The following is an 18,165-nucleotide window of genomic DNA, read 5'->3' on the forward strand; positions in this document are numbered from 1 at the left end:
TCAGAAGCTAGCAGGGTAAGGAGAGCTTTTGTGAAATTAGATAAACGTAGTTTTGCACATGTCCTAAAAGGTTGAAAACCCCTGCAGTATATGGCTGAATTAAACTAGTATTTCCACTTGCCGTTGTGCAGCGTTTACAACAGAAAAGTTGATTGAGTGGATCTCTGAGCTGTGTGAGTGGAGGCGGGGCTAATTTGCATATTCATGGTTCCATGTATACTAAATGAAGCAAGGGTGTGGAGTTATATTCAAGCAATTTTAAGGCATGGATACTTTTTTTCCCCTTTCTCTTTCATCTACTTAATGAGTCATGCAATTCAAATTACTTCCCATAACATGGTGGCATGGAATATCACATACACATTGTATTTCTCTGTGTTTTAATCCATATATTGTTTATTTATTTATTTATTTATTTATTTTAAGAATAGTCTTATGAGTAGGTTATGATGTTAGTCATGGAGCGGCATGATGGCTCAGTGGTTTCCTCAGCTGTTGCCTCAGCAAAAAGGCCCCCAGTTCAAGTCCCAGCTGGAGGAGCCAGGATGTGCCTGATATGCTGGAAAATGCTCCAGCATTCCCGGTGACCCTGCAGAGGATAAAGCAGTTTGGAGGATGCGTGAATGGATGGATGGATGTTAAGCATCAAATAGCAAATTCTGCACCACAAAAACAATTGGGCCTCATTCATGAAACACGAGCAGAACAAATTTTGGTGTAAATCGTTGGTAAAGCTGTTCCGACGTAAATTTTCAGATTCATACAAATTTTGGTATTTCCAAGATGTTTTTTTTTTTTTTTACACCAGCTTCCTACCATGTGCAAATGGTACATAAAACATTCCAATGTTTTGTGTTATTTTAGGCAAACTAATGACACAGAATTTTGCTGCACTATCTCCCATAATAATATTTCACTATTTTTTTAAATTAATTTCTTTTACTTTTTCTTTAAATTATTATTTTATTTTTTTGTAGCTGGGAGTTGAAAACTGTTCAACTTTGGGTAAAACGCAGCGCTCGTCACTGTCACTTTTTACCCAGCCAGGGACAAATACTACATCGACCAACAATCCTACTTGTATAATGACTCAACAACAATTGAGAAGGTAATTGCTGGTTATGGCCTTTTTATATTCAGTAAAATTCTTCAAAATGATATTCTAGTAACAAATTCGTTTCTGGCATTCCTTATCTTCATAGCAACCAAAGCGTCTCAGCTGGAAAAACGATGCGCTTCCAAAGTGCTCTCAAACGTCACCAGCTGGCCGTTATCAGAAGAGCGCATGGCATTGCTTTTAGCTGGCTAAAAATGCTGTGACGGACATGATTTCCATTACACGAGAGTAGGTGTTAAAACTTCATGCTGATTTGTACTCGGCTTTCGCCAAGATAATCACCAACTAAGACTTGGTTTACAGTAACCTATGCTTCTCCATCCATTTACGCTTCTTTCCATCTGGTGACGTGAATCTCCTTCTGTCTGGTGTTAATAGCTGCAGTGTATTGCGCGTCAGCACACACAACGGCTGCAACCAAACTGCGGTCCCCCCATAACAACCCTCTGGATTGAGCGGAGTAGGGAACATCTCTAGGGTCTTCAAGTGGGCACCTTCCGTCCTCAGTGTTTCGTCGACTAGCCCACTACACCTCAAGAGGGCTCGACAGTGACTCTGGCGTCCCAGAGTCACCACCCTCCGTCCCCCACTCAACTCAGCCCAGGTTACTAACCTCTTACTGACCTCTACTTCCCTCTTGCTGCTGAGACCTAACCACAATCTCACAATCTCTCCGCAACCCAACCATACGCGCCAACCCGTTTGACTAAGGCTGTCGAGCCCCACTGGTGCGGTAATATGCAGTTTCAGTGGCAACGGTTCCGTATGGCATACGACCTACCACAAAACACAATATCTGCCCAACCATCCGTCATTCACGCAATATACACAGGAACGTAATGACTGTAAATACTATACAACCTATACAAATAAACCAACAGTTGCTGCTGAGACCTAACCACAATCTCTCCGCAACCCAACCATACGCGCCAACCATAAGGCTGTCGTACGCGCCAACCATAAGGCTGTCGAACCCCACTGGTGCGTTAATATGCAGTTTCAGTGGCAACGGTTCCGTATGGCATACCACCTACCGCAAAACACAATATCTGCCCAACCACCCGTCATTCACGCAATATACACAGGAACGTAATGACTGTAAATACTATACAACCTATACAAATAAACCAACAGACTCTTCAAGTTTTCAAGAAATCTACGAAACCGTAGCATGGCGGCCTGTACACAGCCAGCTAGAATCTTTCCGTCTCAAACCACAGCCAGTTGCTGCTCCTTTCTGCTGCTTCAGATAAGTTCTTTACTGTGCGACGCAACTCTTGGCCACTGAATCCGACGTCTCTGAGAAACCGGGTTGTAGACTGTGCCACAAAACCTCGACAACCCACTTCCACTGGATAAACCTGGACTCTCCATCCTCACTGTTCTGCTTCAGTGGCCAGATGAGCATACCGCAGTTTCTTCCTCTCATATGCCTCATCTACCGCATCCTCCCATGGCACTGTTAACTCTATCAGTTGAACAATGCGTGCTGATCCAGACCACAAAACAATATCTGGTCGTAGATTAGTGGTGGCAATCTCAGGTGGAAAAATAAGCCGTTGATCAAGATCAGCCAGCATCTTCCAGTCCCTAGCAGCTTCCAGTTAACCTGGGCGAGAATTGGTGTTAGCACCTTTTCTTGGTGGTTGCTTGCCTGGGCGGAGGAATATTGTCTTCTGCGTGTAATGTTTTGCTAGAACAGGCGGCAACTTTTTGGTCATACTACGCTTGCCTTCCAATGCTAAAGCCAAACATCGCAATACTTGGTCATGGCGCCAAGTAAACCGACCCTGGCTAAGAGCCACCTTACATCCTGTCAAAATGTGCCTTAATGTGGCAGGTGATGAACACAAAGGACAAGAGGGATCCTCTTCTACCCAGAGGTTTAGGTTCTGCGGTGATGGGACAACATCATATGTTGACCTAATAAGGAAACTGATCCTACTCTCTTCCATTGACTAAAGGTCTTGCCAGACCATTTTGCGTTGTTCCACACTCTCCCATCTCATCCACTCTCCCTGCTTGGCCTGGGAAATGGCCTTTATACATCTCATCCTCTCCTCCTGCTTTCGCCCCTCGTTGACTACCAGCTTCCTCCTGTGAGCTGGGCCTGCCTTGTGCCATTTAGGAGGAGCTAAACTCAGCCCAAAACCCCCTCTTCCATGCTGTACCTGTCCCACGCTATCCCCAATTTGAAGGTCAGCCTTTGCCTCTTCTACAGATTTCTTTGCTGACCACTTTTTACCACTTTTTACCACAGGGGCTGCCACATTTGTCGCGTGACTCTGCTAAAGTCATTTCTAGTCTGACCTTGGCACACTTAAACTCCTCGGTTAAAGCAGAGACTGGCAGCTGCAATACTCCTTTACTATAAAGTCCCACTCTGCTGAGGCAGCGTGGAACTCCCAACCATTTCCTGATGTATGAACTTATTAACGCTTCCAGCTTATCCACTGTTGTCAAAGAAACCTCGTACACAGTCAGTGGCCACAGCAACCTTGGCAGTAGACCAAACTGAAAGCACCAAAGTTTCAGTTTGCCTGGTAGAGCACATCTGTTTATGCTCGTCAACCCTTCCACTGCTTGTCGTCTAACTTCTCCCACTCGAACTGTGTCCTTTAGATCCCCATCGTACCATCTCCCTAGACTCTTCACTGGCTTCTGAGAAACTGTTGGTATTGCCTCACCATTAATGAAGAAAGTTTTATCTACTACCTTGCCTTTAATTATTGAGATGCTCCTTGATTTAGAGGGCTTAAATTGCATTCGTGCCCATTCAATATTATCTGTTAACTTCCCCATAATAACCGATTAGTGCAGGCTACCGTTGTAGTCATGGTTGTCATGTCATCCATGTATGCTCTGATTGGTGGTAGTCGCATCCCAGAAGCCAAGCGCTCTCCTCCTACTACCCATTTTGATGCCCTAATGATTACTTCCATTGCCATGGTAAAAGCCAGTGGAGAAATGGTGCATCCTGCCATTATTCCAACCTCTAAGCATTGCCATGTAGTGCTGAATTCTGGAGTTGAGAAACTAAATTGCAAATCTCCAAAATAGGCTTTCACTAAATTTGTTATCGAGATCGGTACCCTGAAGAAATCAAATGATGCCCAAAGAAGCTCATGTGGCACTGAACCATATGCATTAGCCAAATCCAGGAATGTCACGTGGAGCTCCTTCCTCTCCTTTTTAGCTGATTGAATTCGTTGCCAGATAACACTGATGTGTTCTAAGCATCCTGAGAATCCTGGAATGCCCGCTTTTTGAACTGAAGTGTCAATGAAGCCATTCTTTAATAGGTAGGTTGACAATCTCTGAGCAATAATGCTGAAGAAAATCTTGCCTTCGACGTTTAATAGTGAAATAGGGCGAAACTGACTGATGCTTGTAGCATCTTTTTCTTTGGGTATAAAGACTCCCCCTGCTCGGCACCATGCTCTAGGTACAACCTGCTTTTCCCAAGCCACTTTTATCAATTTCCACAGAATTCGTAGAACTCCTGAAGCACTCTTGTACACTCTGTACGGAACTCCATTAGGCCCTGGAGATGATGAAGCCCTTGCCTTTCACACAACCTGCTCTATCTCTTTCACTTAGGTGCACAGACCTCCATTTGGTATTCTGGTGGATTGACAGGTGGGATGTCTGACGGAATTGAGATAGGCTCATGCCTTTTTGCATCTGTATACGTTTCCTCCAAATATCTCTCTAGCTCAACCCTAGATGCTTTTAAAGTGTCATTCTTCTCACTGGTGAATAACTTCTTTACGAATTTGAATGGATCTTTATAGAAATTAGCCCTCGCACGCTCCTTCTTTTTGTAGCGTTTCCGTAGGCGCTCAGCTCTGCGTAATATTGCAAACTTATCTTTTATGGCCCTTTGTAAGAGATTGAGTCCCTCCTTCTGACTTTGTTCCGCTCTTTTCCATTGCTTCCTCAGCTGTCTCCTTTCTCTAACTAACCCTTCAATTTTCTGCTGCCGTCTAGACAATCCAGGAGTAGTTTATTCTTTTTCCTTCCTTTTTTCCACACCAAACTTCTCACTTCCATATGCGTAAATGATGTCCCCAAATTTATCCACTTTCTTTTCAACTGTACCAGTTAATCTTTCCAATGCAAAGCATAGATCTGTGTTTACTGTGTCCCATGCAGTTTTCTCCCAAGCTCTTGGCCATCTAACTCCAGGCCTATGCCCGTTGAGGTTCTTTTCTCTCTTATGCTGGTTAGTCTGACCGGGTTCACAAGAATCAATATGTTCATCACTAACTGTGCAAACCCTCCTCTCCTCTATGACAGGGGTGCTAATATCCTGCGAACTGTGGTTTGCTTCCTGTCGCTGGATTTCATTCGACTGACTTGACTGACTTTGTAAGAAGTACTGATCAATGCGAGGCCCTTATCCCTTCTCCCTCAAGCATTTCATTTTCCCTTGATGAATCTTCAAACCCCTGACCGTTAATTGAATATTGTTAGGCACATGGCCACTTATGTTTACGAAAGTTTCATGAATGAGGCCCAATATTCAAGTTTAAATGTAAGAGTATTGGCACACAATACAAGAGCACAAATCCAAAATAAATGAGAAAGAAATACCTATGATCTGTGTTTGGCTAAGTTCGTTGCCGAGAACAAATCCAAAGTAAACGAGTAAGAAATACCCATGATCTGTGTTTGGCTAAGTGCACTGCTGAGATCAAATCAAAATTCTTTTCACATCATAACAGAGCAGTGTGTGATAGCCTCTTTGTCAATTAGACAACCTCTTCAAACTTCTAACAGATACAAAACAAATGCAAAAAAGAGGTAAGTGCAAGCCTTCTTTGGAGTGTATGGTTTTTATTTTCATGCTTGCTGTTGTGTTTGTATTGTGCCATTGTTATGCTGTTTGTCCCCAGGGACTACCTGGTCTACCCACCCTGGCTGCATTACACAGCAATCAAATCCTGACTGTGAAGGTTTGTTGGCTCGGCCAAACGGCCCAAGGCAGACTCTATGGATTATACACACATTGAGGAATATCAACACAGCATTTGTCCCCTGTGCCTATGCAGTGACAGACTTGGGCCAAACACAATTGTGTCTGATAAATCCATTCCAACCAATCAAAACATACTTTCACTCATTATGACCCTCTGTCCAAGTTCCAGAGTTGTCAATATTATGCAGTGTGGTGACAGGAATGTATGCATTCACAGCAGAGCAACTGTTTATTTCCCCTAATAAATGCGTGATTAATTATGAAAAAAATAAAATAAAATAAAAATTCAAGATTCAGAGTATCTTTGGTTCACCACAAATCCATCCTTTCCTGATATTTAAATCTATAGTGACATAATTATTTGTGTCCTCTTAATTACTGGTGCCCCCTTGAGATACCTTGACTATGTAAACATCTAATTTAGTCCACGGACATAGAGACAAATGAATCTGCATGATGGGTTTCAGTGTTTCCAATTCCTGGAGTCTGCCTTGGCTTCAAAGAAAACTGTGATGACAGTGCTTTCAGTGAGTAGAAGTTGACATGTTTCTTCGGATTGGCTCTGTCAGTGTAGATGTCCTAGCACCCATGAGGTGGTAATTACAGCCTTTGTTGCCAAAGTCAGTTGAGACTTTCATTGCTGGCACCATGGAAAATGTCAATTTTTACTAATGCATGAAGGCACTGGATTGGGTCTTCTGACTCAATTACTATAATAAATTTTTGTACCTTTTTTTCCTTTCCCTTTCCTTGTCCGGGACCTCATGCAACTCTCCTCTCCAACTTCTCTTAACTTTGATCTCCGACCTCTTTTGACCTCACACACCTGCTCAGATGGTCTTCCCTAAGATAAATCATGGCTTTCTTTCTGCTGATCAACAACTCATTAAACGTCGACTCATTAAGGTAGTGCTTGTCCTCATTCTGTTCCCTCACACACTGCTCCATCAGACTGGGCTTCTCATCTTTGGCCCATCATTTGCTCTCCATTCTTCTGCCTTTACTTTAGTCCTCAGCTAGACTAGTGACAAACTATTAAAATGAATTACATAAGTTTTTGCTAGTAAACAAATAAATGTCTAAATGAAGATATTGTGACACGATCATTAATTATTTAAGATAATGATTTAATTTCTACTTTAAGTTTAAATCATATGAATCATTATATTTATGTAATTAACTTAACTAAATCATTTTGTTAAATTGACAGTATATACTTTAAATATTATATATTCATAAATATATAATACTGCAAAAAAGGAGGCTCTGAGTTCTGTGATCCAAGCCATCTTTGTGGTGAGTGACCTCATACAAATTACAATGTATAAATTGTCTGTCAACAGAGAAAAAATACAGATTAAGGAAACTGAAAAAACAAGTATAAATCACAAATGTTATTGTTCTAATTAATACGGCCAGATGATTCTTTCTGTTCCCGATTACAACCAGCGCAGGTGCTTAAAATGAATGTAAAGTAAGTGTTCATAAACATGATGGTTCACACTCTAGGCAGGGTTAGAAATAATGTGGAGGTAATTAGAAGCAATAATGCTGCCAAATTGTGAATTCTCACAGTAGAACTGAACTGGATCATAGAGCAAATATTACATCTGCTGCCATATGCTAAAATTTTTGATTTAATACTGTGAGATAGGGCTGGGTGGTATGACAGTGTATATCGTGACCACGGTATAAAGTGTCTGTCGTTAGAGATTTCACTATATCATTCATTTTGCAGTATGTAAATATATCTGTAGCAGAGTACTACTTAGAGTTATATATGCATAAGAGCGATACTACTTAAAGTTATATACGCATAAGAGTGATAAAGAAACGTGCATGAATGAGAAAACATAGAGTGGGACTTGCTTGATGTTGAGCGCAATAAGCTTTGAAAACTCAATGCGGTTGGTGCACACAGAAAGCCACCTCTCTTAGACCACATGCAATCACGAATTCGGAACATTTATCTTGTTTGATAAAGTTATTAAGTGCAATAAGCTGTGAAAAAGAACTCTGTGCAGTTGGTGCTTGTGCTGACTGACATGCACCCGAAGTGCGCAGCATGCGATCGCAAATTTAGTTCTCTTTCATGTGTTATTGCGCTTGAATGGTCAGATAGACGCAGAATAATGTCAAAATGCCCATCGTGTGGAGTATTGACGTAAACACTTATTATGTCTTCAATTAACGTAAACAGTTGGCTGAAAACCGGATGTCTGTCAGTAAAGTGGATCCATGCATTCGGTATTAAAGGGACAGCAGCAAAATAAATTGCTTTCTGTCTCATCAATGTTAATCAAACAACAAAAGACAAAGAGAAAATCACTCACTGCTCTTGACTGAATCACGTTTGTATCTTTAATAAGAATCAGTTCATATTTGATTCATACAGTGAAGACTATGCAGTGTTTTGGTTATACATTTAATTATTCAATTTATGTAGTATTTCTTAGTAGATGTTAAATAAACTTACTGTAGCTGAAAAATGTAAAGTTTATTTAACTTGTATCTTTGGTCTATTGTATTTGTCTTACTGTTTGTAATTTCCTTCTTTGTTCTTATTTTTAATAAGAAAAATAAAATAAAAATATCTATATCGAGATATGTATCTGTCAGGAGCCAATCAGATCCCTCACATGTCACCACGCAAAGATCACTGTCCCCAGATTACTGATCACCTGCACCTGTTTCCATTCAGCACTCACTTCCCAGCCAGCACAAAAGCACCCGATTCACTCCCAGTCATTGTCAAGCCTCCAACAGGAACGACCCTTACCAGTCACCACTTGTCTCACTCTGAGCCATCCTTCAGCAACGGACGTAAAGTATACTTACCTGAAAGAAACTAACCTTGTTGTCCTTGTTCTGATGTTCCCAGGATCCGCTCCATGACTCATGTTCTCCGTTTCCTGGAATCCGCCACGAGTCCCGTTTCCCACTGGATGAGCTGCAAGAGAAAGGGAAAGTATCACTGAACTGGTGAGCTCATTGTCAAGTGCACTTCAAAGGATCTACTCACCTGGAATCCTTCCTGAATCACGCCTATCCACGAACGATCTGAAAAGAGAGAAAAACTCAAGTTATAGATCTGTGTTACCCGCCACGTTATTCCTTAAGAAGAGGATTCACTCACCTGGATGCATTCCTGCCACATATATCCTCTTCGAGATCACCGTTGAACTCCCGAAACCCTGCATACTTACCTTTGAGTTAAATAAAGATACATTTATGTTTATCACTTACCTCTGTCTCCGAGCCTGAATCCTGACAGAAGGCTTGACCTAACAACAGAAAGAGGTGAGAGATGGATTCCGGACAGCCCGCTGTTGCTACCAGCTCCACACCTACCACCGATCCTCTGACAGAACCCATGTTTACTCCAGTGAGAACTTCCGCGAGCGCCGCTTCTTCGATTACCTGCTTTGCAACTCCCCCGCTGCGCCCAGCGCCCTTCTCTGGCCGGGCGGAGGACTGCAAGGGATTTTTACTCCAGTGTTCGCTAGCTCTGGAACAGCAAGTTCAGCTCTATCCCAATGAGAGATCGAAAGTGGCATTTATCATTCAGCAACTCTCTGGAGCAGCTCTGAGGTGGGCAGAGGCGTTATGGATGCAGGAATCCACAGTGGTTGCGTCAGTTCAAGAGTTTGTCAAACATTTTAAGGAAGTTTTCGGACGACCCGCGGATGATTCCTCATTTGGAGAACAGCTCCTACAATTACGTCAAGGAAAGAAGTCATTGACTGAGTATTCTGTGGAATTTCGCACACTTGCATCAAATAGTGGATGGAATGAGAGAGCTCTGATTTCTGTTTTCCGTCGAGGTTTAAACCCAGCTATGCGCCTCCAACTGGCGATCTATGATGACAGCTTAGGAATTGAGAAATTCATTCAGCAAGCCAAGCGAGTCCATCAACGATCTTTGAGTTGTTACGCTGATCAGTCTCATCACCATCCTGTGTCTTTTCAGAATCCCAAGAATCTCAATCCAGAAAATCAAGTTGAAGAGATGCAAGTCGACACTTCAAAAATTTCTCAGGCTGAACGTGTTCGTCGAAGAGAGATGAAGTTATGTATGTACTGTGGTACCAAGGGTCACTTCAGACTTAACTGCCCAATTCGACCGGGGAAAATGATGGTAAGCTCAGTCTTTAATCAACCCATTGTCTCAGCACCACTCACGATTCCTGTGATATTAAAGATTCAAGAAAAACACATCTCTGTAACAGCTATCATCGACTCAGGGTCCGCGGGAAACTTCATTTCTGGAGAACTCTGTAAGAGGCTCAGTCTGCGAGAGATCAACACTCCCAAGTCTTACGCCATCTACGCTGTAACGGGTGAGTTAATTAACAAGACGAACGTTACTACCCAGATTGGTCCTATTCAATTGTGTGTGGGAGAGACGCACCAAGAGTGGTTTGAACCATTTGTGTTGCTAAACAGCCAAACAGATCTCATCCTTGGTCGGCCATGGCTCGTCCATCACCAACCCACCATTGATTGGACGTCTGGGAAAATCCTGCAATGGGGATGTCAATGTCCAGAGATCAACGATCCAGTATCCCGTTCATCCAGTAACCCAAGGACCCAAATGCTCAAAGTTAACTCCACGTCCATAGAGAGTCCCACGGAAAACTTGTCAACTAATATCCCAGCCTGTTATTCTAAGTTCTCTGACGTCTTCAATCCTGTCACTGCTTCCAAGTTACCCCCTCATCGACCATGGGATTGTGCTATAGACCTGATCCCTGATGCACGTCTCCCCAAGGGTCGGATTTACTCCTTGTCCATTCCAGAGCAAGAATCCATGAAGAAATATATCCACGAAGCTTTAGATCAGGGTTACATCCGACCTTCCACATCTCCTGCCGCCGCAAGTTTCTTCTTCGTGGCCAAGAAAGGCGGTGGTTTAAGACCATGCATTGATTACAGAGCCTTGAATCAAGTCACTGTGAAGTTTAGCTACCCTTTGCCTCTCATACTTGCTGCTCTCGAACAACTCAGAGAGGCAAAGATGTTCACCAAGCTTGACTTACGGAGTGCGTACAATCTAATCCGTATCAAAGGAGGAGATGAGTGGAAGACTGCTTTCATAACCCCTGCTGGCCACTACAAATATCGTCTCATGCCATATGGTTTGGTCAACGCTCCTTCCGTTTTCCAAAGTTTCATGGATGAGATCCTCAGAGACTTTCTAGGGAAGTTTGTTCTGGTCTATATCGATGACATCTTGATCTATTCCAAGAATCCAATCGAACACCAGAGACATGTGTCTCTAGTCCTACAACGTCTCAGAGAATTCACTCTGTTCCTGAAAGCTGAGAAGTGTACCTTTCATCAAAGCACCATCGACTTCCTGGGATACATACTCAGCGATCGAGGAGTGGAGATGGACCAACAAAAGACCGAGACCGTCCTGTCCTGGCCAACTCCCAAGTCCGTGAAGGAGCTTCAGAGATTTCTCGGGTTCGCCAACTTCTATAGGAGATTTATCAACCAGTACAGTCTTCTCACTTCTCCATTGACCTCCTTGCTAAAAGGAAAACCTAAGATCCTGCAGTGGAACCCCGAGGCTGAGAAAGCTTTTCATGCTCTGAAATCTGCCTTCACCAGTGCCCCTTTGCTTCACCATCCAGACCCTGAAAAACCATTCATGGTGGAAGTCGATGCCTCCACCACCGGGGTTGGAGGAATCCTGTCCCAATGTTCCTAGTTCTCCTCAAAGCCACTCCCTTGTGCATTCTTCTCCAAAAAGTTTTCTCCAGCAGAGGCAAACTACGATATTGGAAATCGAGAACTTCTCGCAGTAAAACTTGCCTTGGAAGAATGGCGACATTGGCTAGAGGGAGCCAAACACCCATTTCTAGTCCTAACCGATCATAAGAATCTCCAATACCTGAGAGATGCCAAGCGGTTAAATCCACGTCAGGCCCGATGGGCGTTATTCTTTACATGCTTTCATTTCAAGATTGCCTATCGTCCAGGATCCAAGAATACCCGTGCAGACGCTCTTTCCCGTATCCATGCCCCTGAGAGCCCTGTTGATCAACCTGAGACCATTCTACCCGAGAGGTTATTCGTAAATCCTATCCAGTGGGAAATAAACAAACAGCTTCAAGAATTGGCTCATCAGCAACCCAGAGTTCCAGGATGTCCTCCCGGGAAGATTCATGTCCCTGAAGAATTTCGCAACGCCTTGATTTCCTCAGCTCATTCTTCAGTGGCCACTGGACACCCAGGTATAACCAAGACCTTAGCCACACTTCAGGAGAAGTATTGGTGGGCTCACATGCGCCAAGATATCACTCAGTTCATTCAAGGTTGCATCCCATGTGCCATCTCCAAGGTCCCAAGAAATCTGCCAGTGGGGAAACTGGTCCCCTTGCCTATTCCAAATAGACCTTGGTCCCACATCGGAGTGGACTTTGTTACTGACCTTCCGATTTCTGACGGAAATACTTGCATCCTAGTAGCCATCGATCGGTTCGCGAAGGCATGCAAGTTCATTCCATTAAAGGGACTTCCAACCGCCTTTGATACTGCTGAGCTTCTCATGGAACATGTCTTTCGAAATTTCGGTCTGCCAGAGGACATTGTCTCCGATCGAGGGCCACAGTTCATTTCCCGAGTCTGGCGATCATTTTTCACTCTTATGAATGTGACAGTGAGTCTGTCTTCCGGGTATCATCCACAAACCAATGGACAAACCGAGAGAAAGATCCAGGATCTAGGTCGGTTCTTGCGCACATTCTGCCACTCCAACCAGAACATCTGGAGTAGGTACCTCATCTGGGCAGAATATGCACAGAATTCCCTCCGACAAGCATCCACTCAATTAACTCCATTCCAATGTATCCTTGGTTGCCAACCTCCGTTATTCCCATGGTCCGGTGAACCTTCAGAAGTGCCCGCGGTTAACAAATGGTTTGAGGAGAGCGAACAGGTCTGGAACCAAACTCATCAGCACATCCGACAAGCTGTGAATAGACAACAGCAGTTCGCTGACACCCGCCGAAGATCCACGCCAGAATACCAACCTGAGCAACTAGTCTGGCTTTCCACTCGAGATATCAAACTGCGCCAGTCATGTAAGAAATTAAATCCCAAGTACATCGGACCCTTTCCAATTGTCAAGCAAGTCAACCCAGTCACTTACCAGCTCCGGTTGCCCCCAGAATACCGTATCCATCCCACGTTTCACGTCTCACTTCTGAAACCCCATCATCCACAGATTCCCCAGTCAGTCAACGAGGTCGAACCCAAAGAAAACCCCCCGATACCACCCGTTGAACCCGAGCCCATCTACCTCATCAATCCTGTCACTGCTTCCAAGTTACCCCCTCATCGACCATGGGATTGTGCTATAGACCTGATCCCTGATGCACGTCTCCCCAAGGGTCGGATTTACTCCTTGTCCATTCCAGAGCAAGAATCCATGAAGAAATATATCCACGAAGCTTTAGATCAGGGTTGCATCCGACCTTCCACATCTCCTGCCGCCGCAAGTTTCTTCTTCGTGGCCAAGAAAGGCGGTGGTTTAAGACCATGCATTGATTACAGAGCCTTGAATCAAGTCACTGTGAAGTTTAGCTACCCTTTGCCTCTCATACCTGCTGCTCTCGAACAACTCAGAGAGGCAAAGATGTTCACCAAGCTTGACTTACGGAGTGCGTACAATCTAATCCGTATCAAAGGAGGAGATGAGTGGAAGACTGCTTTCATAACCCCTGCTGGCCACTACGAATATCTTGTCATGCCATATGGTTTGGTCAACGCTCCTTCCGTTTTCCAAAGTTTCATGGATGAGATCCTCAGAGACTTTCTAGGGAAGTTTGTTCTGGTCTATATCGATGACATCTTGATCTATTCCAAGAATTCAATCGAACACCAGAGACATGTGTCTTTAGTCCTACAACGTCTCAGAGAATTCACTCTGTTCCTGAAAGCTGAGAAGTGTACCTTTCATCAAAGCACCATCGACTTCCTGGGATACATACTCAGCGATCGAGGAGTGGAGATGGACCAACAAAAGACCGAGACCGTCCTGTCCTGGCCAACTCCCAAGTCCGTGAAGGAGCTTCAGAGATTTCTCGGGTTCGCCAACTTCTATAGGAGATTTATCAACCAGTACAGTCTTCTCACTTCTCCATTGACCTCCTTGCTAAAAGGAAAACCTAAGATCCTGCAGTGGAACCCCGAGGCTGAGAAAGCTTTTCATGCTCTGAAATCTGCCTTCACCAGTGCCCCTTTGCTTCACCATCCAGACCCTGAAAAACCATTCATGGTGGAAGTCGATGCCTCCACCACCGGGGTTGGAGGAATCCTGTCCCAATGTTCCGAGTTCTCCTCAAAGCCACTCCCTTGTGCATTCTTCTCCAAAAAGTTTTCTCCAGCAGAGGCAAACTACGATATTGGAAATCGAGAACTTCTCGCAGTAAAACTTGCCTTGGAAGAATGGCGACATTGGCTAGAGGGAGCCAAACACCCATTTCTAGTCCTAACCGATCATAAGAATCTCCAATACCTGAGAGATGCCAAGCGGTTAAATCCACGTCAGGCCCGATGGGCGTTATTCTTTACACGCTTTCATTTCAAGATTGCCTATCGTCCAGGATCCAAGAATACCCGTGCAGACGCTCTTTCCCGTATCCATGCCCCTGAGAGCCCTGTTGATCAACCTGAGACCATTCTACCCGAGAGGTTATTCGTAAATCCTATCCAGTGGGAAATAAACGAACAGCTTCAAGAATTGGCTCATCAGCAACCCAGAGTTCCCGGATGTCCTCCCGGAAAGATTCATGTCACTGAAGAATTTCACAATGCCTTGATTTCCTCAGCTCATTCTTCAGTGGCCACTGGACACCCAGGTATAACCAAGACCTTAGCCACACTTCAGGAGAAGTATTGGTGGGCTCACATGCGCCAAGATATCACTCAGTTCATTCAAGGTTGCATCCCATGTGCCATCTCCAAGGTCCCAAGAAATCTGCCAGTGGGGAAACTGGTCCCCTTGCCTATTCCAAATAGACCTTGGTCCCACATCGGAGTGGACTTTGTTACTGACCTTCCGATTTCTGACGGAAATACTTGCATCCTAGTAGCCATCGATCGGTTCGCGAAGGCATGCAAGTTCATTCCATTAAAGGGACTTCCAACCGCCTTTGATACTGCTGAGCTTCTCATGGAACATGTCTTTCGAAATTTCGGTCTGCCAGAGGACATTGTCTCCGATCGAGGGCCACAGTTCATTTCCCGAGTCTGGCGATCATTTTTCACTCTCATGAATGTGACAGTGAGTCTGTCTTCCGGGTATCATCCACAAACCAATGGACAAACCGAGAGAAAGATCCAGGATCTAGGTCGGTTCTTGCGCACATTCTGCCACTCCAACCAGAACATCTGGAGTAGGTACCTCATCTGGGCAGAATATGCACAGAATTCCCTCCGACAAGCATCCACTCAATTGACTCCATTCCAATGTATCCTTGGTTACCAACCTCCGTTATTCCCATGGTCCGGTGAACCTTCAGAAGTGCCCGCGGTTAACAAATGGTTTGAGGAGAGCGAACAGGTCTGGAACCAAACTCATCAGCACATCCGACAAGCTGTGAATAGACAACAGCAGTTCGCTGTCACCCGCCGAAGATCCACGCCAGAATACCAACCTGAGCAACTAGTCTGGCTTTCCACTCGAGATATCAAACTGCGCCAGTCATGTAAGAAATTAAATCCCAAGTACATCGGACCCTTTCCAATTGTCAAGCAAGTCAACCCAGTCACTTACCAGCTCCGGTTGCCCCCAGAATACCGTATCCATCCCACGTTTCACGTCTCACTTCTGAAACCCCATCATCCACAGATTCCCCAGTCAGTCAACGAGGTCGAACCCGAAGAAAACCCCCCGATACCACCCGTTGAACCCGAGCCCATCTACCTCATCAAGGAGATCTTGGACTCTCGACGTCGGGGAGGTCAGTTAGAATACCTCATTGATTGGGAGGGATATGGGCCAGAAGAGAGAAGTTGGGTACCTCGTAATGATGTTCTTGATCCCAGTCTGCTCCTAGAATTCCATGCTCAGCATCCCGAGAAACCTGCACCACGACCCAGAGGCAGACCCCCACGACGTCGAGGTCCAAGGTCCGCTGGCGCGGACTCTGGAGGGAGGGGTACTGTCAGGAGCCAATCAGATCCCTCACATGTCACCACGCAAAGATCACTGTCCCCAGATTACTGATCACCTGCACCTGTTTCCACTCAGCACTCACTTCCCAGCCAGCACAAAAGCACCCGATTCACTCCCAGTCATTGTCAAGCCTCCAACAGGAACGACCCTTACCAGTCACCACTTGTCTCACTCTGAGCCATCCTTCAGCAACGGACGTAATGTATACTTACCTGAAAGAAACTAACCTTGTTGTCCTTGTTCTGATGTTCCCAGGATCCGCTCCATGACTCATGTTCTCCGTTTCCTGGAATCCGCCACGAGTCCCGTTTCCCACTGGATGAGCTGCAAGAGAAAGGGAAAGTATCACTGAACTGGTGAGCTCATTGTCAAGTGCACTTCAAAGGATCTACTCACCTGGAATCCTTCCTGAATCACGCCTATCCACGAACGATCTGAAAAGAGAGAAAAACTCAAGTTATTGATCTGTGTTACCCGCCACGTTATTCCTTAAGAAGAGGACTCACTCACCTGGATGCATTCCTGCCACATATATCCTCTTCGAGATCACCGTTGAACTCCCGAAACCCTGCATACTTACCTTTGAGTTAAATAAAGATACATTTATGTTTATCACTTACCTCTGTCTCCGAGCCTGAATCCTGACAGTATCGGTATCGTAAAATAAAATGTCTCATTCGGTGAATTAAGATTTTGGTCATATCGCCCACCCCTACTGTGAGAGAAGAGAGGTTCTTCAAGATTCTCTTCCTTAGCTTATCAATGACCTTTCAATCTGTTTCTCCCTTTCACTGTATACAAACAACGTTAATGTATGTTTTATTCATTGACTTTGACTAATAATGTTTGACATGTGTATTTTATTACTTACACAGGGTGACCAGGGTCAAGCAGGGCCCCCAGGACCTCCTGGGCCTCCAGGCCCCCCAGGCCCCAGAGGACCCCCAGGGGACACAGGCAAAGATGGTCCTCGAGGAGTTCCAGGGCTCCCGGTAAGTATCTCTAAATTCAAAACCTATCAAAATGTTAGCAGTTGGAGGTTTAGCATGATAATGCAGTGACCCACATAGATCTGGAAACAATGGCTTCTGTTGAAGGATCATGCTTACAAACTTAGTCTGTTTTTTACCAATAGATATCCATTACTCACATAACTTTTTTCATATGTGAATTTATGTACATACATTTTGAATCATTAGAGAAAATTAGTATCCACCAACATATAACCCTACCAGGACCTTCAATTGTTTGTTTGGACCAAGGCAAGAGTGTAAAAATATTAGGTGCAGCTCCCTTTTGAGGGAATTTCAATGTTGTGTCATTGTGTTGATGCTATGGGAAAGTCTTACGCATGTGTCAGTGATTCATGAGGTTGTGGAAATCCCCTATCACGGAGTTGAGTAAGCACGGGTATAATTCAATACCACATGTTGTGAGGAAAGTCGCGGGCTATATCTCTCCCACCCTGGCATCATCTTTAAAAAAGCTGCCTTGCTTTCAAGGCAATGTTGTATCACATCTGCTTTGGTTGGCAAGGCTTATGAAGCAGTGGGTCAGGCATTCCAGGCTGGCCTGCTGAATGATCTGGATTTTTGCTAGATGCCCCTGTCTGGCCTATTTGGCGACATGGTCAATACCAAAGTTGATAGGTTTCAGGCAGCCAAAAAGCAATCTGAGGCATCCCAACAGCCTACGGCCTCAACATCTTGTCCTGGGCCAAGCTCTTGGAGGGTGGAACAGAAGGCCAGTGTGACAGCTTTTGTCCACCTCGCAAGGGCCGAGGGCCTAGGCGTCGCACACAAAATCACAGCCTTTTGGGTCTAAAAGCAGATCTCAGCACAGGCATTGCTGCCTGGGCGTCTCCACTTCCCTTCAACA

At 44.6% G+C, this 18,165-nt stretch overlaps 1 protein-coding gene across 1 annotated transcript in view; it reads left to right on the forward strand.

The window, feature by feature from the left end:
- Nucleotides 1-6,036: 6,036 nt before the first annotated feature.
- The window catches only part of col25a1 (collagen type XXV alpha 1 chain), a 206,830-nt gene continuing 194,701 nt past the window's right edge, over nt 6,037-18,165 (forward strand). The window contains exons 1-3 of the mRNA XM_077229671.1: nt 6,037-6,075; nt 6,933-7,004; nt 17,163-17,279. Of these exons, the coding sequence (XP_077085786.1) occupies nt 6,933-7,004; nt 17,163-17,279 (189 nt within the window). The 5' untranslated portion in view covers nt 6,037-6,075. The remainder of the gene's footprint in view (nt 6,076-6,932; nt 7,005-17,162; nt 17,280-18,165) is intronic.

Source organism: Siphateles boraxobius, unplaced genomic scaffold, assembly GCF_051911475.1.
Source record: "Siphateles boraxobius isolate OS27281-9 unplaced genomic scaffold, OSU_SipBor_1 130, whole genome shotgun sequence".
NCBI lineage: Eukaryota > Metazoa > Chordata > Actinopteri > Cypriniformes > Leuciscidae > Siphateles > Siphateles boraxobius.